Raw genomic sequence first — 23,512 nt, 5'->3', positions numbered from 1 at the left:
AGGTCGCCAAGCCCGACTTTCAAATGGGCACAAAACAATCTATAGATTGTTTACTAATCAGTGGGCCTCTTTTTCTCCTGTCATATTCTTTAATTCACATCCAGTTCCACTTAAAAAAAAAAAAAAAAAACCCCGATTGAACCACTCTAGCTTCAGCGAGTGTGGAGTCTGGCACGTCTCCACTTGGATGGCGTGAGGGAGTCGCGCTCTCTGGTGAGTGTTAAGCCAGTAAGTCAGGCTCCTGCAGCCGGGCCAAGGAAGAGGCGCGGCGCGAGTGGGGGTGGGGGTGGGGAGGAAAAAAAAAGAAAAAGAAAACGCCCCCCCCTTCTCTGCCAGTCTCGGCCGCCGTTCCTGCTGGGATAGGTTGCACGGACTTGATCTATTTCAGTTGGGGAAAGTGCAAACATACGGGAGCTGTTATAAAAAAAAAAAAGGAACTCGTCAGTGGAAACGTTCGCCTCAGTACATAGCAATAAGGTATTAGCAACTGGTTGCTGCTTCCATAATTAAACACAGGAGATGGGTACTTGAAAGGAATATGTGTGGGGGGGAGGGGTTTTGGGGTGTTGTTGCATTTCTCCTCTTGAATGAGGGAACATTGCATTTACATGCAAATTGAAGCCGTCTCTCTGACGGTCTACTTACCTCACTCCTCAAGCTACTGTCCTATTTATCTCCTTGTTAGTATGAGAAACACAAATCAATAAGTGTAGGGCTATGTCTTCCATGTGCCCCCTGGTTCTGATGTGTGCAGCTCAGTGTTTTAACTGTGCCATAGTCTTCTCGGTCGTATTCATTGCTGTCATTTACCGCTACCAAGTAAGAGGCAGTATGACTCGGAGTGCATCACGTTTCTCGGTTTATTTCCGTTTCCTAGGCAACGGAATGGGGCCCAGACGAAGACACCAGGAGGTCCTGTCAAAGTAAAGGGAAGACTGAGGTAACTTCGAGCCGTTCATGGCTGATGGTGCCCACTGAATATTGAAACCTCTCTCAAATGCAGCGTTCTGATTAGACAGGCATATTAGATCAGCAGATTGTCACATCTTGGGGGGTTCAATGTGCAGAGCCAGATAATTTTGTGCAGCTATATTAAACATAAAAATATGTTGTTTTGGCACCAAGATGCAAAAAAAAAAGTTGTTTAGCATGCCTGGCGAGTACAGTCTTTCTCCACAAAACAAATGTTGCTCTCATTTTGTTTTTTGTGTTGATTGAAATGCATTTTCATCTCAGAACCGGTGCAGAAAGTGATATTTAGCAATCTATGGGTCAGGTTTTTTTTATCAAAAGGGGTTTGAAAAGTTGAGGTGTTTCTTTTTTTTTAATAAGGCCAAGATTTACCATTGTATCACTAATGAAGTAAAAACACACTATGATCCGATTTCTACACCAGAAGACAAAATGATGTAGCTGGATAGATTTAAGAGTAAAATGGTGTGAAATTTTGATTCTTTTGAAGTATTGCCCTAGGCACCAGAGTAATTACTTGAGAGAAGAGCAAATATTTCCAGTTACATCGTGGTGGGGGTATTTCGATAGCGTAGTTACCAAAGGCTTTAAAACATCTTTATAGACTGCAATACCTCTACATTGATGTAACATGTCTGTAATATGAACCTGATTGTTTAGCTTGATTTCGTCTCATTATAGTTTATAGCATTTAGACCGTAGAATTAACTTAAAAATAGATGAAAATGCCCTTTTGTCCATCTTAAATTGCTCAGCTAGAAATACTGTCAGTGCAACACCCCCCTGTACGAATGGGAAGAAGACAGCTAGCCTCATTCGCCTGGGCTTTAGTAATGACCCTGCCCCTCTGTTTACAGTGCCCTGACTGTGTGAATGCATTGGCTTTTCCAGGTGGAGTGCCAGAATTACATCCGGGTCTTACTCATCAATGGCAAGAAAGTGCTTACCTGCGGTACGAACGCGTTTATGCCGGTTTGCACGACTCGACAGGTATGGCATGAATTTATGTACCGAGGTGATTTTGTCACGCGGGTCTCTCCCTCCTGTGCACGCAAGACCTGTTAAATTTCAGTAACCAATACAGTGCGAATGCTTGTATCCAGCCGAGTCCCTGTTTGCTGCCCAGGCCCCTCTGAACGAGTCAATAAATCACACGGCTGCACCTCTCCATCACAGACGGAGGGTATTCGGCACACCAGCTTGGGGTCAGCCACGTTCTGTCTCCCTGTCGCTGGAAGATTTCTGGTGCCACTGCTTTAGCTGTTCGTGGTGCAAATGGGGGCGCTCGAGCTTCACGTGTTCAATCAAGCCGAGAGAGACTTCAGTTTCGGAGAAGAAACCTCGACTAGACGTCCCCAGAATAGAAACGCTGGTGTGTCCTTGCTCGTAGTAAAAGCCTTTCCGGGTTTCGGAACGGACGTCTGTACGGTCTTGTGTTTCCCCCCCGCCGGCCAGATCGGGAACTTGAGCCGGGTGCTGGACAAGGTGAACGGCGTGGCGCGCTGCCCCTACGACCCCCAGCACAACTCCACCGCTGTGGTGACGGCGAAGGGGGAGCTGTACGCCGCCACGGTCATCGACTTCTCTGGCAGGGATCCGGTCATCTACCGCAGCCTGGGAAACATGCCCCCACTCCGCACAGCGCAGTACAACTCCAAGTGGCTTAATGGTAAGACCCCTGAACCCTGAACCTTCGGCGGTCACATGGCCTCATGCGCAGAGGCAAAAAAGGCCTTTCGCTCAGATTGTCAAAGTTATTTCGAGTATTGTGTCAGTTGCTTTCTGTCCCCTATTGATCTATTGAATTTAAATTCAAAGAATCATTGCTTTTCATCTTAAAAAGCGCAGGGAATGTCAAGGTTACTATGCTTAGCTCATGGTTTGGAGCATTTTGGATGTCTTTCAGCCTGAAAATGTGTCCATAAAATCTTATGGACAATTGATGCTGTAACTCACTACTGAAACATTTTGAAAAAATACTGCCATATATTTAGCTTCAGAAAGATTCTTGGAAGTTCTGCGTTTGCCTTTCTATTTTGGAAGCTGGTGGGTACAGTGTAACTGTAAGAAAGTGCCAAATAATTTATGTGAAGAATTAAGCCATTTCCAATCTAGAGTCAGAGAAAAATTGCCCTAACTGATTCCAAATGAAACAAAAGAGCCTAAAACTTTAATATTCAGAAAACCTCATCTCAGACAGATGTCTGGGCACTTAAGATGCTCATCAGCGTGATTACAGTACATTATAGCCCCGCACGTATCAATTTTAAAAGGCAGAATACTTGACTCTAGAAAAATAAATTCTTGCCAAACAGGCTTTGAAGTGTTTCCTCTATTGAGGCTTTTTTCATGTTCCTGCTTTATAACGTTTGGAGGAGCTCCTACCTGGAAGGATGTTTTTCACAATTTGTGTCCTTTTTTGGTACAAATATAAATGAATTCACCTATCAGAGGTTATATACCAAAACACAAATGTGTGAATGAATGTATAAAATCTCTCCAACAGCAACAGCCTGACCTCTTCCATCACAGGGACATTTTCTATCTAAATGACAGGTTATTGAGTTGAAATTAGACATCTTCTCATGTCTATACAGTGTATATTTGAAATGCATTTTTCACCATCTTTGTAGCACTTAATAAAAACTGAAGGAACATTGTGACAGGAGCCACCTCAATTAAGGTAGCTCACAAGGCCTGAGCAGCTGAAAAGTAATTTTGGCAAGAAGAAGTACAGTGAAAAAGTCTTTTCTGTCTCGAACTCTCCTCTGGAACACAGAGAACTGCTCTTCAACTACCCAAAAACCAGCTTCCACCATGAAGGCCTTTATATACCTAACACAATTAGTCACTTCCATGTGAAAATGTCTGCTAACCCAATTAACTAATTAATGAATCCCCACTGTGGCTGTTTACAATCATTAGAAGACAGACTGGCCTCTAGTGGCAGGTAGGCTGTAATATCGGCCTGTTCTCAACCCGGCCTCCCACAAACTGTGTGTGGCATCATCCTTGTCTTCCGCATGTGTGATGTCAACATTTCTGAAACACAATGGCAAAGTGCCGCTGTAAATATCGAATAAAGATCGACCTAGGATATCTGTGGGATTACCTGCTCCATGCTTTACTCCAGTGGCATGGGGAAAAAGCCCCACAAATTATGCTGAAGATGAGCGTTTTTAGTCCAGATCCATTCGGTGTACAATGATTTGTGATTCAGACTACACTGCCAGTCTGCATATTGTTCAGAGCACTCCAGTCCATCAGAATCGATTTTTGGCATTGCAAAAAAAAAGGTTGTTATATTGGAAGAAGGTAAGAGAGTGCAGAGTCTCTCTTACACGGGAAAATTGGAAAAGGCTATTTAAATGTGTGCATACTCTTGTGTTTTGCTGTAAACTCTAATGAACCTGTAGGTAGCAGTTGCTCTTGTGTCCCTAATATAAAGATAAAGAAAACTACTTTAATCTTTAAGTTGCCATCTTGTGTCCCACAAACGTAAGCATACTGTATGTCTGTGGGTCGACTGAACCAACTTTCTTTGCAGTAGGAACGCTTCATTTATGACAAGAGGGTATTTTAAGGACTTTGAAGATGTACAGTTCAGTGATAATGAAAATGAAGACTTGTAAGAATCTCACAGTCTATGGTTAATAACAGCTTAACTCAAAGCTACAATGTTGTTCCTCCCCCTGCCTCTCAGCTGGAGTTTTCCTGTCGAATGCTGATGTGTTAACTTGTAAGGAGTGTGGATGATTCACAGGACTGGACAGAGAAATGGGATTTTGCTCATTCAAACGATGTTTTCCTTTTTTTATCTGTGTAGCCGCAGAGCATTCCTGCTGCTTTCCTTGGAAGTCTCTTTATAGTTCTTCATTGGCCTACGACTGCCTGGCATCAGGCAATCAAGTTAGATTAGAAGAAGCCAGGAGATATGAATCATAAATGAATTTTAGAAATAATGACGCTTAGGCCGAAAGAAGAGGTCAGCGTAGAGCTCAGCGTGAGCGAGGAGGTTGGTTTCGTGTGCAGTCGGAAAGCTCTCCTTTGTACCGCGTTAAAAAAACTTCAGTCCTTAATCACAGCTTTACAAATTTAAAAAAGCCTAAATAAAACTCTTACTGTTGTTGATGGTGCTTCGACAGCCTTGAAGGGTAATGCAATAATTTAGAGTCTCGGATGCAAATGACACCATTGATCAGTTCTATTCTGAGAATCCTTAGTAGCATAAGCGAAGATAAACAGATGAGTTATCGGCCTCATTTTTTTTGCATCTAGTAACTTTCATTTCTCAGGTATTGACAACACAGTTGGAAATTTTGTTTCTATATTTTTTTTTTGGTCTGAACGTTCCCTTCCCTTTACATGGCCGACACTTTTTACCTACGTAAGGGAACAAAATGAAGGCGAAGCCTGTTAAAAGTGAAAAAGACATTTTGACGGGGCTGGCACCAGTGCAGGCCTCTGTTCCCGCCGGGGAAGACTGTGTGGCTTGCGGGTTATCGCCGAGGGCTCTGGTTTCCTGCCTGGGTCCGGGTGCGATTGTCCTTCACGGTCCTCCTGCCGCGGAGAGCCTGGTGTTCCTGGGAAGGTGGGAAGGGCTCACTCGCCTCAGCTCTCAGCGTGATCAGGGGGCCGGAAGTTCAACAGGGTGCGCTGGTGCCCACGCGTGCCCGCTCAGGCGTGTTCCTTCCTCCGTGTTTCAGAGCCGAACTTCATTTCCGCCTACGACATCGGGCTGTTCACGTACTTCTTCCTGCGGGAGAACGCGGTGGAGCACGACTGCGGCAAGACGGTGTACTCGCGCGTGGCGCGGGTGTGCAAGAACGACATCGGGGGCCGCTTCCTGCTGGAGGACACCTGGACCACCTTCATGAAGGCCAGGCTGAACTGCTCGCGCTCCGGGGAGATCCCTTTCTACTACAACGAGCTGCAGAGCACCTTCTACCTGCCCGAGCAGGACCTCATCTACGGCATCTTCACCACCAACGTGTAAGCGCTGCTTCCTGTGGTCCCTTGCCCTTCATCTTGCCTCCTAGTTTTGGTTTTTGAGTATTTGAGCATACAGATTTTCCTCATCATCTGGCTCATGCACGGTTTCCATACTGAGCACCGGTCTTCCCACCCACAGGAAGACCCTCGCTCATACGCAGTTAAAACTTTTTAAAAGCAAGCGGCTTTTGCAAAAACACACGACTCTGATTGTGTTCTTGCCTGCATCAGAAATCCCCCACCACCTGCACCATCTCTCTCCAGGCAGCTGGTCATTGCATGGCGGGTTTTTTCACATGAGCTCGCGCAGGATGCTCTTGACTGATGATTAGATATTATTGCTTTCATATGTCGAATGATCCATTCACATTATGGTACTGTATGTGTAACGTGTAAGGGAGAAATCTGCAGGTTATGTGAGTCGACGAGGAGAGTAACGTGGATCGTGGGAACCTGACCCCCTGTTTCCCATGTCCTCAAGTATTCAACAACTGTGGTTGTTTCAGCTATGGTGGTTTTCAGTACTGTAACCCCCACTGATGAGGGAAACCTGTGCTCTCTCTGGCAAAGCATCAGTGCTCTGCTCTCTCACTGTCCACTGTGTAGTGGGCCAGCAGAGATTTAGGAAGTTTTGCTGCCTTTCCTAGTATTTCCTTTGGATTATTGTAAATGGCCCCCTTTCTTTCTTTGTCTTCATGCCTGTCATAATGTGTGAATGTGGCTTTCTTTCTGTAAAGCGGTCGTTTTGTCTAGAAAATCACTGGGTGTTCTTACGGGCTTCATGTAATGCAAGAACAAATATAGTTGAAAATATTACAGTACTATTGATCTTGATTGAGATCACCTAAGTGTCCCTAAGTTATTGCTCATGGAATTTCCCTTACAGATTTAAGCTATTTTCAAAATAATTATCCACTTGTCAGATGAAGAAATAACTCCGGGCCATATTCAGTATTTTTCAGGTAGAAACCCTGCACTTTATTGATTGCTAACGTGTAATCCGTGGAACGCTAAGAAAAACCTATTAAAAGATCTCAAATCTTCACATATTCAGACATCAAATGGATCAGTAGTTACATGTACACCTAGCGTTCGCCAGCATCTTGCCGGAAATAACACTCACCCGGGTGGTCTCCCTCTATCTTGCAGTGTGTGATTTGATAAAATAATAATTGCCTAACTAGAGGGGAAGGGCATTATTTGGCATGTCCTTTACCACCTGAGAAGTGCAGTGCGTTACTCTAATTGTAACTACAGTATTTCCGACGCTATGAAATTGACCTTTGCCTTTCACATTCCCTGGAGATTTGTTTCAGGATACCATGGAGAGCGTGCTTGCAGAAAGACTTGGCAGCACAGTCAGTTATTTGTGACGGTGCTGAGGTTCAAGTATCTAAACAGGGCAGGTCCTTTTAATTAACTGCATTTCTTATTAGCTTCCCCCTGGTAAGTAAGACTGCTGGTCAGACCCGAGGGGATACAGCGTTACCGCACTCTCACAGTTGGATTTTAAAATAGAATACGAGACAACGTTTTGTTCTGTTCCCTGGCTTCCAGTGGGGCCGTTTAATTTCTTTGCTGGTAAATCTGGTCGTGGTGCGATTCGGGGAGCCTGGCAGCTGAGGAGACTGGACTCCTGCCTGGGCAGGTGTGCACTGTGCCAGGAGCAGTTGAGGAACCGCGGACTGGTTTTGGGGAGCCTGGCACCCCCCAAAAGGTCTCCATCGTGTGCCATGGGTGTCTGAGAAATCCTTTCAGTTCATTGTTATATCCCTCCCGCTTCAGTATTTGGTGCAAACAGAATATTCACCGACGCTGAAACACTCAAATTATTATTTTTTATTTCTTTAATTCTTCGGATGCCAAAACTTTGTTTACACCACACCATATGCCTTGTACTGAGGAAAGGTCTCCATTGGTATTTCCTTAGAAGCAAATGTCAAGATCTTCTGTCAGAGGGCACATTTAACTTAACATTTAAAGAGACAGGCTGCACCCATTCCTTAGCTAACCACTGAATCCATAGGACCAAGCTGGCAAAGAAAGAGCTGTGGAAACTATCACATTGAAAATAGGTTCTCCTTTCCTCCAAGCACTCTGCACACTTCTCATACAGGAGAACAAAGCCACGGCCTTCAATCAGTGACATTTGCTTAGTAAGTTGCTGCACTGCGGGGCAAAAGATTGCTTTCTTATATGGGGGGCAATAATTGCTTTGTCATTGGTGCTGGCAGTATTTATATATGCGATGCAGTGCCCTTTCTAGGGCAAATCCAAATCAACTTGTTTTATAGTCACTGGGTCCCTGGCGCCCAGGCCGTGGGCTCAGGTTTTAGTCCTGCCCCACTTATACCATTTATTCAGAGAAAGCAGTAGGACTGTTGGGGTCGAGGAGAGGCGCATGCTGTTATGTTTGTCAGCAGATGTAGGTGATGTATTTGACTGTAAGATAAGAGAAAATACTTTGTAGTTCTAGGCTCTGGTTTTGTTTCTGAAAGTGTTTCCATATTTGCAGCTGCTCTTTAATAAAAGATGTGAACAGGATAGCTAAAAGGGTCTTGTACCACCACTAGAATTATAAGCGAGGGGTAGATTTCAAAGAGCCTCTCATACAAAGCCATCTTATTCAAGACCTGAGAGGCTTCTTTTCCTCCCCGTGTTCAGAGCTTTTGTAGGAATATTACTTACAGACAAGGTGGAGAGAGCATTGTTTTAAGGAAATCTATCAGTAGCAGTCCCTGCTGCCCTCAGTCAAAAAATTAAGAGAATTCTCAAATGTAAGCTGCATCAAATGTTACTGTTTCAGATTTTGTCCATTTTAAGATCTTGAAAATGAGAAGATAAAAGAAAAAACATCTGAATGAATCTCTAAAATTTCAGTTTGCTTCAGGAAAAGCTCCTTTGTTTCAGGTCTATGCAGACTGGATACAGACATCTTTCGGAAAGTCCAGTATTAAAGGCTTGTACAGTAATACTGCACGTGAGCAAACACAAGAACTGGCAGTCGAATTGCCCGATCTCTAACCTTTGAGCTCAGAAGTCAAACGGGCATGATCTGCCTTGGTCTCACAGCGTGTCTGGCTGTGCCACAGTTTGAGCACAAACCCATCTGCCTTGGTGGCAGCGAGAGGTTTTCATTACACTGGTTCAGCTCATGCTGAGCATGTCTTTCTTAGGCAAAGCTTTTACAGCCAGGCCAAATGCTTGATGGAGTGTTATCCAAGGCTGGCAGTGGCTGAGACTGAGCTCTGTGCCAAGCCTTCAGCTAAACATGGAGATCTGAAAACACAAATATATGTAAGTAATTTGTAACTTTTGCGGTTGTGAAGATTATGTAACTCAATGCTATCTGGGTTCTGTGGGATTTGCTGGCATTTAAATCTACGAAGTGGTTCTGGGACTGAACCTTACTGTGGTTCGTGAACGTTGGAGGCCTCAGTGCTCTCTTAGAGTGGCGAAGGTCTGGCTGAAGTGACATCACTTCCTGAAGGCTGTCAGCTGGGTATTGGCGTTTGCCTGTCGTCTCCTTTTCCTCTCTCCTCTCCCTCCCTCCCGATGTGCGGAGTTCAATCACTTGGAGCTGCAATTAGGTTATTCTCATTAATCCAGCAGGCAAGAGGCCAGTGCCACTTTCGAGCTGTAAAATGCAACCCAATTCCAGACATGCTAATTTACATTTCATCAATTAACATTTTTTAATGTCGAGAATTATATGGTACTTTCACATTAAAAATGCAGAATAGAATGCATTTCTAAGGTCCAAGAAAATGAAGAGAGGTTTGCGCTTTTAATTTGTAGTCATTTGTTTTGTAAAAAAATATTTTTGGCAAGCTTTAGCTTCAGCTGTAAACCATGCTGACTTTTGGAGACATGGGTATTTTCTCTGCAGTGGGTATCAGGAGTTTGGTGTGTGCCACTGATGCCGAGAGAACCATTCTCAGTATAGTTGTTAAAACTCTGGGCTCTGACAGATCCCTGCAGCAGGTGCTGTTCATATAGGATTTAGTTTCTTACTTTTACTTTCAGATTCGTGAGCACATGCTGTATGAGCCCCGCCAGGTGAACTGTCCTCCTTCAAGTGAGACCCTGGGCCCGGTTTCTGAATAGCAGACTCCACTGTGTGGATGTGTGCCACTGAGATAGCTCCAGACCAGGATACAGTACTGTAGGAGCGGGATTTATTTTTCCAGAGCTGAGATAAGCCGCGCAGCCCGAGGTTCATTTATTTATATCTCTCTGCCAGGCAGGGACGGAGTTCTGCGACTGCTTTCCGGCATGGTGATTTCTCTCTCTTTTTCTTTTCTAATGGGCAGGAACAGCATTGCCGCGTCAGCTGTTTGTGCTTTCAACCTCAGTGCCGTTACCCAGGCTTTTAATGGGCCGTTTCGGTACCAGGAGAACCCTCGGTCAACGTGGCTGTCTGCGCCAAACCCCATTCCCAACTTTCAGGTAGGATCAGTGGGAAGAGCTCACTTCCAGAAACCATTCCGTAGGTTGGGTTTCACTCTTGAGCAGTGTGCACAGTCGTTCTTTTGTGCTTTGATGCTGGTGGGCTCCTGCTTAAGTCTAAGCCCCGCTTGGCTCCCATGAACGAATAGTGATCTACAATGCATGTTACTCTGCAAAAAATCTTTAATGGATTAACATAGCCTCTGTAGAAACAATTGACATTCTTTCTCCGTAATGTTGAGTTTCTGTGGGCAGTCCCGATTGCAGCCAGTCAGCAGGCAGCAGTCTTCCTTTAGTATCACCTGAACAAATACGATTGGAAAAACCTGTTCAGACGGAGGTGGATGCCGTTCTCAATCGCATAATGCTGCATTGAAGTCTAGCCTGTGTTTTGGGTTTTAAAGGTTGACCGTGACCCGCTTTTTAACGGGAGAGAGCTGCTGTCCCTGGTGGCAAGGCTTAGTCTGGTGTGAAGCGGTCATTTAACCATCTTCTCCTTGCGACTCAGAAGTTCATCTGCTTTCTGTGGGCCTTTTTATGTATTTTTCCAGGTCACCGGCAGACTCATTTAGGTCATTAATAATTTTTTTTTCCCAATATAACCTAGATAATGAATGAATGTGAAACTGTCGACCATTCTCCTCCTGCTGGGCGAGACGCAGTCCAGCAGGTTTTGTAGATCGCCATTAAATTCCAATTTCTGAAAGTAATGGAGAAATTCCATTGCGATAAATTAAAAAGGTGACTTTGTTAGATTTAAGTCATTTTACATTTTAGGTAATTTAGAGATCTGGGGCTACTATCTAAGGTCTCCTACGCTCTCGGAGACCAGAGTTCCCTTAACTGGGGAGATGACTTACTTGAGTCATCCGTAGCTCACCAGTGTTGCCAGTCTTTAAAAACAGGTGACCCGTTCCTCAGGACGAGGTCTGGAGACCCCTGTACTTCATCGCGGTTCTCCTGGTCTCTAGCGGTGCTCTTGTCTGCTTCTCCTCCACCCCCCCAGTGTGGTACAGTAAACGACTACAGCCCCAACGAGAACCTCACGGAGCGCAGCCTGCAGGACGCCCAGCGCCTGTTCCTGATGAACGACGTGGTGCAGCCCATTTCAGTGGACCCCCTGGTCATGCAAGACAACGTGCGCTTCTCCAAGCTGGTGGTGGACATCGTGCAGGGCAGGGACACCCTGTACCACGTCATGTACATCGGAACGGGTAAGCAAAGTCAGAACTCGCCTCTGACGTTTGAGGTTTGAACCCAAGAGCTAGATCACAGCTTTCGGTTTTCTCCACCCCCCCACCGTCAGAATACGGCACCATCCGGAAGGCCCTCTCCACCACCAACAAGAGCTTACGGGGATGTTACCTGGAGGAGATACAGCTCCTCCCCCCAGGCACACGGGAGCCAATCCTGGGCCTTCAAATCCTCCACAGTGATAGGTCGCTTTTTGTGGGCCTCAACAACAGAGTGCTGAAGATCCCGTTGGAGAGATGCTCGACCTACAAAACAGAAAAGTGAGTAGATGCTGAGGGAGCTTTTACTGTACACATTCTCGTCTTCATGCCTGTCAAATATACTGTGAAACGTTGTTTATTTCTGTCATTTATTGGGGATGTTTAACGGCCCGTTATCTAATGCTGACAAAATAAGGACTAGGAAATGTGTTAACCAGCTACTGCGATGACAGTGCATTTATTCATTTAAGACATAATGCCAGCAATCTGAGTCCCTGAAGGTTGAGGTGAATTTAGGAAGGGCAGTGGTTGGATGCCTTATCTGTCCCCTCCGAGCAGTGCTCTCTCTGCAGGGTGCCCTCCTTTGCTGAGTCAGGTCTCTTTTCTCCCATGGGGAATCTGTGGTGTGCGGATCTCGGAATGCTAAACAGGATCCTGAAACGATTGAAAGTCAAGCTAGTGAGACGTACAGAGGTTACGCTGTGTTCAAAGCACAGAGAAGCAGATTGTGTTGCTTTGGGTTCAAGGGTGTAGAAAGGACTTTTTTTTCCCTGCATCGCTTCAGGCTGCTGACAGGAGAATGTTTTATGCAATAAAAATCAGTTAGTATGGAACTGCCAGACACTGTCATTTTAAAAAGCTGAATTATACTCCACATCAACATAAATTGCTTATAACTGCAACAGATTTAATAAGATCTGACAGAGACAACAACAATAAGACACAGTTAATCTTTTTTGAGTAGCTGCTCTAACGTTTTATTGAACAGACGTGATGTAGGTAAATTCATTGTGCTGATTAACAATCGTCACAACAGGGTTGATCAATAGAGGAGGACTGTGAAAGTCGCAGGCTAGTAAGGTATGTTGCCACTGCTGGAAGCTGCTGTGTTTGCTTTGCACCAGGTTGTAGATGCTGTCCTGCCCTCTCATACAGCCGGGACAAGCACGTGCCTGTTCACTGGTCTCTGAGCCCTAGATGCCACATGTCATCCCAGCTCATCGCTGGCGAGCAGGGCGTCGACAGCAAAGCTATTACCTTCTCTTCTCACAAGAAAGACGCTGTTACAAGAGCAGCACCAGAACAGTTTGAGCCTGCAGGCGGGCGGCACCGTACAGTCAGCTTGCCTTCAGTCAGCCCGGACAAGCGGAGTCCCGGAGTGCCCAGACAGAATGGCATCTGCGTGGCCTCCCCGTGCAGTCGATAAAGCCTTAATGTAGATGCATATCGGGCCGTGTTTTGTGACCTGGATAACAAGAAGCTGAGCTTAATCCGTTAGGAAAACGTACAGTGAGGGCTCTGTGGGACGAGCTAAGAGAACTGAAGTGGCAGGGACGTGTCCAGAATGTGGCTCTGACTCATGGTCATGGGGGGTTGGGGGGGGCAGTGGAGGTGTGCACCGCTGCCGTTGCGTGATTGATTTCATTTTGGGGGCGTCACTTTGGCTGTCCTAATGGAAAGTGGGGTGCCCTTGTGTTTGGCGTTCTGATTTTTGACTTATCAATCCTTTCCTCATGTAATGTGGGAATATAATTCCTTTCTAGGTGTTCAGAACAAGAATGCCTGTGTTTTCCAAGCACATAACGTTAGAGTTTTTGATGCCTTAAAGGCGCGAGTGGTGAAAAATGGTAGAAAACTTGGGGCACCCATCTATTAATTTACAAACAGCTAGTTGACATATTTCTGTGATGAAGCCTGTATTTTCATTCACGTCTTAAAGTAAGAAATGGATTTTGTAGCCAAACAGAAGATGCCATCATGGTGTGACCTCCCGCCACTGATCCTCAGTGCACCTCCATTCCTCGAATTTATACACACTTGTCTTCTCTATCTTGTTGACTACTGGTCTAGTGCAAATAGGGCAGTTATTATAAATGAGCAATAATGTTGTTGCTTTGATGATTGCTCCATTAAGGTAAAAATACCCAACACTGATTTTTTAGATCTCTGGGTTTTACGAACAGTCATGGGGGATTTTGTTTTAGGTTTTCGAACTTTGAACATTCAGACAGTACTCGAGGATTGACTTGCCTTTGTGATTGGGGGATGGGAGGCATATGAATTGTTCTCAAACACCTGATTCTCCTCTCAGACATTGTTATACTTTGCATTTTCTTGCATTTACTATTCAGAGACTGGGCATAAGGCATACAAAACAATTGAAAAGAGCTGACAGATCCTGACTGGATTACTCAAAGCTGTTTAGGGAATCTGTTGCACTCCGATAAGTAATAATCTGATAATGTGTTTTTATGGAGTACAGTAAGCATCCAAACAGGAAAATGGAAGTATCCATGTTCTCATCATCTGTTGCCTCCAGCTCACCCTAAGTAGACTCTTGCTGTATTAATGCCGAATTGTTTGACCAGACAGCAAAGGCTTTCCTTGGGTGGTTAAAATGGAAAAGGAAACGCAACATGCAGGTTGTGGGTTGTATTTATAGAATGATAGTGGCAGTTTCCAGAGCTACAAAGTGCACCACCGGCCCTCCCTCAGTTTACCCCCGTGACCCCAGGAGTGGAAGAAGGTGCTGTTTCCCACCCCGGGCTGAGCATGAGGACAGAATGACAACTTGATCTCGCGGTGGTGAATTTGCAGCTGACGTGGAGCTTGAGCTCTCTTACCCTCTCCGTCGAGAAGATAAGGAATTTGCATCTCGTCCTTCCACAGGCTACACTCCAACATAGAATCCTGATGGCGTCGAAGGAAACAAAGCTATGAATATGCAGTATTGTAATGCTACACTGCAGTGTTCACCCTGAGCAAGCAGCAGGTACAGTAGCAAGCCAGAAAGGAAATGCAGTAAATGTATTTTCAGAAAAATTGCAGGTTCACAGAAATCTGTGGTTATAAAGGAAACATTTCAGTTTTTAGTTTGAGACACTCCTTTATCATATACCGTAAATATTCAAAGCAAACAGGTATCATTTCTTGGTTTCCCCATAGGATTGCTTTATTTTCAGCAGAACTATTTCAGGGCAGCATGGAGATTATAGTACTTTCAATGTTGTGCTCAGCATAATCGATCAATATTAGGCAGTTCTGTAATCATCCAAACTCTGGAGAGTGGCAGCTTTTTCTGAAAGTCGTCAATGATTACAGTAGGCCCACATCACTCTGAACCAGTTCTGAGATGCGGACACCTTTGTATACACTTTCACTACTTTGTGTTTCCAATTAGAGGTGGTAAGTGTTTCAGCCAATAGGGACTGCAGTACCCAGCTGTGCCTAATTATGAATTACGTAACTCCCGTGTTCGTTGGCCTATCCTGTTTCTCTGTTAAACACTGCCTTGCTCCTGAGCAGATGGCCATTCCTGAGAAGAGCAGCCTCAGACACTCACTAAGGGATTGAGCAGGTTTCTGTAACAGTGAGTTCACCCTCAAGCCTAATTCTACATTCTGGTTTCACCTGCAGGAAAAGCATGATTTCCATTTTGGGGACTTTGGCTCTTCATTCAGGATGTTTAAGTTTCTGAATAGAGATAATGTACTTGCCCTTAATTTGCCCAGGCTGTTTTAAAACTTTGTCTGGCATCATTGAACATCATCGAACCATAAGAGAACATTTCTAATGCATCTGTCACAATCTCTTGCTCTTTGTATGTGCATATATACGTGTGTGTGTGTGTGTGTGTTCAAGAATCGTTTTTCTTTACATACCATGTACATGTCAAGGCTTTGTTTCATGACTTTTTTCGACACCAACAAAAGTCGCTTTAATTAATTGAGATATTGCCAAGTACGATATTGCAAAGCTTTTTCCATTTGATTGTATTCTAAAAATACCCCTCTTGTTCCAGTTGTGGCTTTGCTCTGGATATAAATGAAGTCAACACTCCTTATATGAATGGTGGTGGCTATGGATGGTCAGAGAAGTGTGCTACAAAGAGGCCTTTTGAATGCAGTTTTTTTTCCTCAATGCTAATCTGTATGCACTTTTATGTTTCAATAGAAGTACAGATACATCAGGGAGCTAAAAACAGTTTTATACAGTATTCTATGCAGTTATTTCATTTTCATTGGAAACACTTTCTGACTTCAGCCACAGAATTTTAAATGATTTGGAAGATTTGTAGTAACAGCCACGTCTACATATAGTGAGGGAAACTAGCAGTGCTTAAGAAACTGTGTGGCACTAGTGTATAACTACAGTAGTATCTACTCTGAAATTATCCAGATAAAAAATAATCAGAATCATATTGTTGCACCTGTCCTAGTTTTGCTGCTTTCCTTGAATAATAACCACCAGAGGGTAGCAAAGATTGTTGACACATTTTCGCTTATAATAATCAATATCACACTACTAATAAACATATAGGTAATACCTGAGTGCATTTGTATAGCACTGATTATTCCTAAGGACCCTCAAGTGCTTTACATACTGTACATGATGGGAATCACTTCACCCAGCACCTACCTGCTACATGGAAGCCAATGATCCAGCAGTCCCAATGCACAATGGATCTGAGAGAAATTATTAAAATAGTTTTGGAGATGTTTTTCTTAAAAATGGAGCTCAGGCCACCATCTTGGTTAATGGAGCAATGTCATTGTTATTGTCGCTTATCAGTTTGCTTGTGTGTGGGGAAGATGAGCGGTCAGTTTTGAAGTTGGTGAATAGACCGTGTTTGATCAAGAGCAGTTTAACGCTCAGAATGCAGAGCTGCTGGCATTGTCGATACTGGTTTACGCCACTAGAGGGCAGCTTAGTGGCACTCCAGAGACGGAGAAAAAGGTAAATGTTTCCATATTTGAACAACGCTATGAGAGGAATCAACCCTACAGCTGACTGAAATTGGATTCCTCTATTAACAGTTTCAACGAGAGGCAAAGGGCAGTGGTGGATGACTGGTAATGCCTCATGGAAAGACTTTCACGAAGAAGGTTTGGACTCACAGGGAGATTGCATTGTTTGGGAAAGGTTAAGTCTTGTGCTGTATATCAGGGGTGACAATCTTGCTTGTTTGAGAAATATCGATCGGCCAAACAGGATCAGAAGAATAGGTTTTAAGTTGGAGGAGAAATGGGGAGGCCAGTTTATGGACCACGTTAGGTTTGGGTTTAGAAATGGGGCCAGCCCCAACCCTACATCTCCATATTAAAAAGGGCGTTTGTGTATATACTGTAGGTCTCCACATGCCTCAGTACTAGGTGAGGGGAACCTGCCACAAGCAGCTATGTTGGTTCAACAGCTGGAATCCCTTAGGATTATGCTAATAAAACCTGGTTGTTACTGACTGGAGCGGTTTAATGTTTTTGATGAACCGATCAGATTCAACATCGATAGTTGTAAAAATTTTGCACCAGGGATATTGCCTGCGAAACATAACTTTAAATGCATCAAATGGTTATTAAATATCGGTAACAGAATTAAATTAATTGACATTACAGAAAAATATTACAAATGTCAAATTAAGCACAAAATCATGACCTTTGTGAAAGTACTGTAAGTTGCCATTTTGTCGCAAACTTGCATTTGAGTTCCCGTGAATTGTGACGGGATGCGGCCCTTTCTGCTCACTAGTCACTGTCATGACTAATATGTGATGTACAAGCAAATAAGTACAGTTTGTGCAGCAGACATTTTACCACAGAAATGTTCCAACGTCTGGTGTGATCTGCAAGTAAGTATATTTGTCAGCAAAACCGTGTAGAAATCAAAAGTAGTATTTCTATTGGATTTAAAGAGATGTATTCACAAGCTCGCTTGTTTACAACGTCATAGGGTCGCATGCCACCAGTAGTTTTGTTACCTCATTCTGAATTGCAGAACATGGCGCTGTGCAGACCTGGAAATGTCATCTATTTTGTGGTGTAAATTGTAGTTTTTTCAAGCTAGTGTGTACATTTTACTTTTATGGTGGATTGAAATGCCCTCATCACTGCTGATTCTTTCAAATCCTAAAATATGAAAATAGCATTGCAGTGCCCCTTGAAAAAGTTCAGGCAGCCATCCTGGTTAATTAGTTTGTCAGTACAGTGATACCTGTCAAGTTTGGACTTTTATTTGCCAAGACGTATTTGAACAGGAACAGTCTGTGGCAAACCTTGCAATTTACAAATCTGAAGCCAGGTCTTTGGTGTTTTTGACATCTCCCACATTGGAATTCAATTGGTGCAGCTGTTCGCAAGAAGATTTTGATAAGTTTCTCAAATGTGTGGGTCAGGATGACATCTTGGGTGATACAGGGCTGCAGTTTTTGTCACGTGTCAATTGCCTCCAACACTATATCTGCCAAGTGTGAAATCAGCTACATGGTGTTCTACCTGAACCAGTGCTACATTTCTGAAGAAAATTGAAAAACCAAAACCCTTCAATCACTAGGGGATTCTGTGCTTGGATGCCTAAAAACTAATTTCAGAAACTTGTAATAAATACCATTTTTGAACACTTTTTATATTTTTATATAATATTCTAAACGTCAGGTGTTTTGTACATTTAATGCAATATAAATTAGTCTTGGTTTGTCTTTTAAAGTGCAAATGCTGTGGCAGAAAAGAACACTTATGAATTTATGTAAATTGTTCGGTCTGTATGTTGTAAATCTGGTTCTGCTTTGTGGTAATTACATTTGACCTCTTAAATCTTAACTTCCTCTACGTCCCTAAGAGCTTAGGCTTCAGTTCTTTTGAGAAACTAATTTACTTTGCTCCTGCTGCAATTTGTTTTCTGAGAACAGAATGCCATTGAAGGTTTTTCTAACATCTATCAACTTCATCTATCATTAATTCCGAAGGCATGGCAGTTTGGGGGGGAAAAGGTCTTTATGTGATCCTGCTGTTGAAAAGGTATGGCTTTGGTCTTGCAGAGTTAGTGGGCCCCTAAAATCCTAGGACAGGCAAATGCAGTGCTGAAATGTGGCTGTCAGAAAGAGCCTGTTTCATTGTGATGGATATAGAGCTTTTGTTACTGTGGTTGGAGATTAACTGCCAAGTTTTTGTAGCAGAAGGTTAGATGAAATGTCACAAACTGTGAGCATACGTGCTGGATAGCTCCCTGAAAGATATACTTTTTCTCTTACTACGTGATCCATTTATGTTGTCAAACGGAAGAGGTTCTAACACGAAAACACATTGACCACATTGTTGAACAGCTGGTCTTTTTCTTAATCTTTTAACGTTCTTCTGATTAAATTAAATTACAAAGTAATGGGCTTCAGTTTGAATGCCAAAAATATATCCAATAAGCAGTTACATCTGACTTTTAGGTTCAGTTTTTCTCTGTTTTTTAACCACATCCCTAGCTTTTTTTCTTTTGTTGCTTTCTTTTTATCTAGAGGTTATTCCCTGGTGCAGCTGAATGATTTGAGAACAATTCTGATTGTATCTATATGCAGTTTGTATCCCGAGATTTGTATTGTCTTGAAACCATACTTTCTATATTCAGTTTAGACTGAAAACAATGAAGGGGGTCAAAAGATTAACAGAGATTTGGAGGTTTTATTACCTAAGAGAGAAAGCTTCTTGTTTCAAAGGAAGCCTACTGACAGACACAATTTATAACTTGTTGTTGCAGCTGGGATGTCTATGGGGTGCTAAAATGCACAGCAGATCGAATTCACAATTCTAGAGCAGGTATTAATACTGGGGTTTGCTTGAAAAAATGTAATCGGAAACTCGGAGTATTTATTGCTGGTTGTAGAGTGTTTTGATTTTTAAGCGTCCTCTGGCTGAGCCCCAGAATTAAAGCAATTTCTATCGGAGGATTGATTTATTACTTAACATGTTTGGTTGTATTTCTTACAAGTCCGTAATGCCTCCCCTTAGACTGTAAAAACTTACTCAAACTTTTTATGTCGCTCGTAAAACTTTCTGATTGGATTGGCTTTGACATTACAGCGTCGGCATTTCCTGCCCGCTCCAGTATAACACTTGACCATGGCCAACCCACCCCTGACCCGTGGCCATCCGTGTGAGAGGGGATAAAACTAGGCCGTTTGCGTAGCCTGGCGGGCTGCCAGGGTTCTCTGTGAAACACGTTTTCTTGCGGAGCTGTTCCCAAAGCATCGCAGGGCTAATTCGATTTGAAACCGCTATTAACATGTTATTATAGCCCGTCCCAATCACGTTAGGTTTGTCAGTATTTTTTTTACAAGATGTTTCCACCCGTGCAGCTTGAGAGGTTTCCTGTCAAAGAAGTGTGTGTGAGAAGTGTCTGTTCTCTGGGATCGCAAAACATCGGTCCATTTCTGGTTCAGCTGTGACAATTAGACACAGCAGTGCGTGTTTACTGCATAGGATAAAAGGTCATTTGAAAAACCGATTTTGCAGCCTCAAACAAACAAAGGGGAGATCTACTGTTTGTGCTCCTTGTGGTGATAGTCTGTGGTCACTGGTGGCCTAACCCTGTACCTTTTTTACACTGGAGCTGAACAACCTGTGAAATGAGACGTTTTTGTCTTCTGTGGTTCCTCTGGAAGCTCAGCATGACCCTTTCTGCTGTCGTGGGCTGTGAATCAACCCCCCCTTCCCCCCCGCGAGACCCCCGATGAGCCTCTCATTACCTTGTCTCAATGAGGCCGATCGGTGACGGGACGAAACCATCGGCAGTCACCTGGGGGCCTTTCTCACATCGCTCGCAGGACACCGCAGCCACACCGTGTCTTGGAACACAATAATCCCTTCCCTTCTTTGTGCATACTGATTGATTGATTTAACCTATGCTGCAAGAGGATATGCTTGAAGAAATGTAAGCATGTACAATTTGCTTTCTGTAGCTCTGGAAGGGGTAAAAGGCCTTAATGCGCACGCCGTCTCTTGAGTGATCCATCGGGGCAGTGCCAGCACCAGGCTCGAAGATGAAGTTTGGCCTTTGTCATTAGCCAGCTGTTTTTTTATCTGTAGAGCCTTCCATCTGTACACCCACACCGTACAGGTTTGGTGAAAATGAGCATTTTCGCACTCACCCTTTTTACCCCCCTGCAGTGCTTTTCAGCAGTTTTATAGTCATTTGTGCAGCTGCAGGCCTTTCATAATAAAGGATTAAACTCTACAGCTGTGCCTGGCTTATTATTGGTCTGTATACGCGCCCCTTGCCTTTGCAGGTAAGCAGCAGAGACAAAGCGATTTGCTTATAAGGCTTCTGCAGGGTCATGTTTTGAAAATGGTCTGGACTTTCAGAGTGTTTATAATAACCCTGTCTGCTAAAAATGGATCTGCCACGCACGTGGATGAAAGTGTCAGCTCGGTATCACTTTCAGCTTGCTGGTATTTCCATGGTCTTAAAACCAGACTTGGGTGATTGATATTGATTTATTGTGGACAGATCACAAGTTGATTCTCTGCTATAAGTAACCAAAACCAGGCTACTTTGATGGGACAAACGGATGGGTTTTGAGGTCAGTTGCACTTTATTTTCCTCCTGTAGTGGGTTGAAATGCTGAAAGATATGGATTGATTGTGTGCACTATGTGAGGTTCCCAGTTCTCATTGTGAGATATAATCATGAAGAAAAATGTAATGAAATTCAGTTTAGTGGGGTGTAGTTTGAGGTAATGTTGAACAAACCCCAGTCCAGCAGCTGTTTTCTGCCATTCTCTAAACAGGTTTCTTGCAACCCACTTCACCCTAGACACATTGCAAAAACATTTGCAAATCAGCATTTCACTAGGCAAAATGTAATTACAATGCTGTTTTTAAAATTGATCGACCAAATGAAACACACAATGGTACAGCTTTCCAGCCAGTATTAAAATTAAGCATCCCTCCTGATTGTTGACCTAGTTGTTAAATTAACTCGGCAGAAACCGAGTAAAGCCTTAGGCTTTGAGATAAAGGAAGCAATAAAAGAAATGCAGGGTTTGGCTGCAGAATTCTTCCTGTTAACCCATATTTGCAAGTGGTCTCTGAAGCCCAGCTGCAGAAGCCTTACCTGTCAAGATGTGATCAGTGCTAGCCACTGCACTTGACCTAGAGTTGTGCTTACCCACCCTGCCCTCTGTTCAAGTTCTTTCTTCTGCCCTATATCAATGATTTAAAAGCGCACTCCCTTAACCAGAGGTGACACAGATGATTGCATTTTTATTCCCTGAAGACCCAAAGACAGGGTAATTGTTTTTATTGGAGACTAAATGTGCCTGGCATGGAGCCACCATAACGAGAGAGCCCTGTCCAGCTCGTGATGGATGCCTTATTATGACTTGTTCACCCTGACAGATTGCAAAGTCTCAGTTTTCATTGGGATCAACAGAGAGGGCCAGATGACACCTCTCTCTCTTCCTCAGAAGGATCCTTCAGTGGTGACAAGAGGATGCTGTGGAGGTTAAAAACACAATCCTAGTATTTAGGGTAGACAGCGTGTCACTGTGTATTTTGTTCATGGACAGCAGTTACTCCAGGATTAGGTTACTTTCTTTGCCTTGTGCAGGATAGTTGAGGATGATGATGCAGAGATTACTATAATGTTTGTGTCTCGCACAGAATGTCTTGTGTTATCTTTCTCTTCACTTTCCACCCCTGTTTTATTCATGGGAGCTCTTTCTATCTATATGCTAAAGGAACACGTCGAAAGAAGTTAGGAGCATGATTTTGCGAGCCATCCACAAGTTTTAAATTTGAGGCTCATGCCAGCCTTACAAATTGGGAACACTTTCTGTTATTTGTGCCTTAAATGTCCTAGCATGAGATTTTTTTTTCCCCAAAAGTCATATCTTTTTTTAAAGTAAGGTGTTTTATTTCTTGCATATTATGAAGTACAGTAGAAACGCATGCTGTGAAGAGAGACATTTGAGTCTGATGTGAAGAGCATGGTGTAGGGTATATTACCTGTTGTTGTAATACAAACCTGGAGTTATGTGCTGAGTTTTCTCAACTCACAACTCTTTTTGTTGTTTTTTTTCCTGCTGCTTGTGTAAAAGAAACCTTGGTGAGAAACCAGACTGTAGTTTGTGAGGTGGTCTTTTCTTTGATTTGTTAAGTTCCAAACTGGAGCTCTTTTCTCCACATGGCCAGTTTACATTGGTCTCAAGGAATCAAAACAGTCACTCTTTCATAAGCCTCTTTCCTGTTTTGGAAGGAAAATACTAGAGATTTTAAAACAAGGGTTGTATTTACCAATGCGTACTGTACCAACACAGCTATTTTTCTCAGCTTCCTTGGAAAATGGGCACCTCCCTTAAATAAACTAACAGGAATGTTCCCAAAAAGAACATTCTTTCATGTGAATGTGAAATGTGAGGACGTGCCTCTTGGTTGATGCTCAGCATTTGCACAAAGTACAGCTGGGACTGGCTTAGGAGACTTAATTTCATTAAATGTTTAAATGCAATTACTCTTCAATTAGCGCTTTCGGAGGATTGAGAGTCCAATGTTCGACTTGTGTGTTTCATTCTTATTTACCTTTCCTAGACAGTGTCTAACTGCCTGTTCCAGCGTGTGGTTAAGCCCTGGCTGTCCCTGGTTCTCAGCCGAGATAAACAAGCGTGTGATGGAAGTCTTGGTGGCTCCAATGAGAGGATGGGAGGGGTGCCAGGTTTCTGCAGCTGATCTCTTGCTGTTCACTTGCAGTGTCTGCTTGGACGCCCGAGACCCATACTGTGGATGGGATAGCAAGCAGAAACGATGCACCACCATTGAGGACAGCTCCAACATGAGTCAGTGGAGCCAGAACATTACAGAGTGCCCAGTAAGTGCCAGAGCTCTGCA

The 23,512-nt window shown here is 43.6% G+C and overlaps 1 protein-coding gene across 4 annotated transcripts in view; it reads left to right on the top strand.

Moving 5' to 3' along the window:
• The window catches only part of sema5ba (sema domain, seven thrombospondin repeats (type 1 and type 1-like), transmembrane domain (TM) and short cytoplasmic domain, (semaphorin) 5Ba), a 111,512-nt gene that overhangs the window by 71,824 nt on the left and 16,176 nt on the right, over nt 1–23,512 (top strand). For all 4 annotated transcript variants that reach the window (XM_006636343.3, XM_015358573.2, XM_015358574.2 and 1 more), the window contains 8 exons: nt 878–940; nt 1,864–1,962; nt 2,428–2,641; nt 5,679–5,964; nt 10,278–10,413; nt 11,420–11,627; nt 11,720–11,927; nt 23,375–23,492. In XM_006636343.3, coding sequence (XP_006636406.2) covers nt 878–940; nt 1,864–1,962; nt 2,428–2,641; nt 5,679–5,964; nt 10,278–10,413; nt 11,420–11,627; nt 11,720–11,927; nt 23,375–23,492 — 1,332 coding nt within the window. The remainder of the gene's footprint in view (nt 1–877; nt 941–1,863; nt 1,963–2,427; nt 2,642–5,678; nt 5,965–10,277; nt 10,414–11,419; nt 11,628–11,719; nt 11,928–23,374; nt 23,493–23,512) is intronic.

The sequence above is a fragment of the Lepisosteus oculatus genome, chromosome 12, assembly GCF_040954835.1.
Source record: "Lepisosteus oculatus isolate fLepOcu1 chromosome 12, fLepOcu1.hap2, whole genome shotgun sequence".
NCBI lineage: Eukaryota > Metazoa > Chordata > Actinopteri > Semionotiformes > Lepisosteidae > Lepisosteus > Lepisosteus oculatus.
Note: the sequence above shows the minus strand (reverse complement) of the source record. Positions and strands in the feature narration are given on the sequence as shown.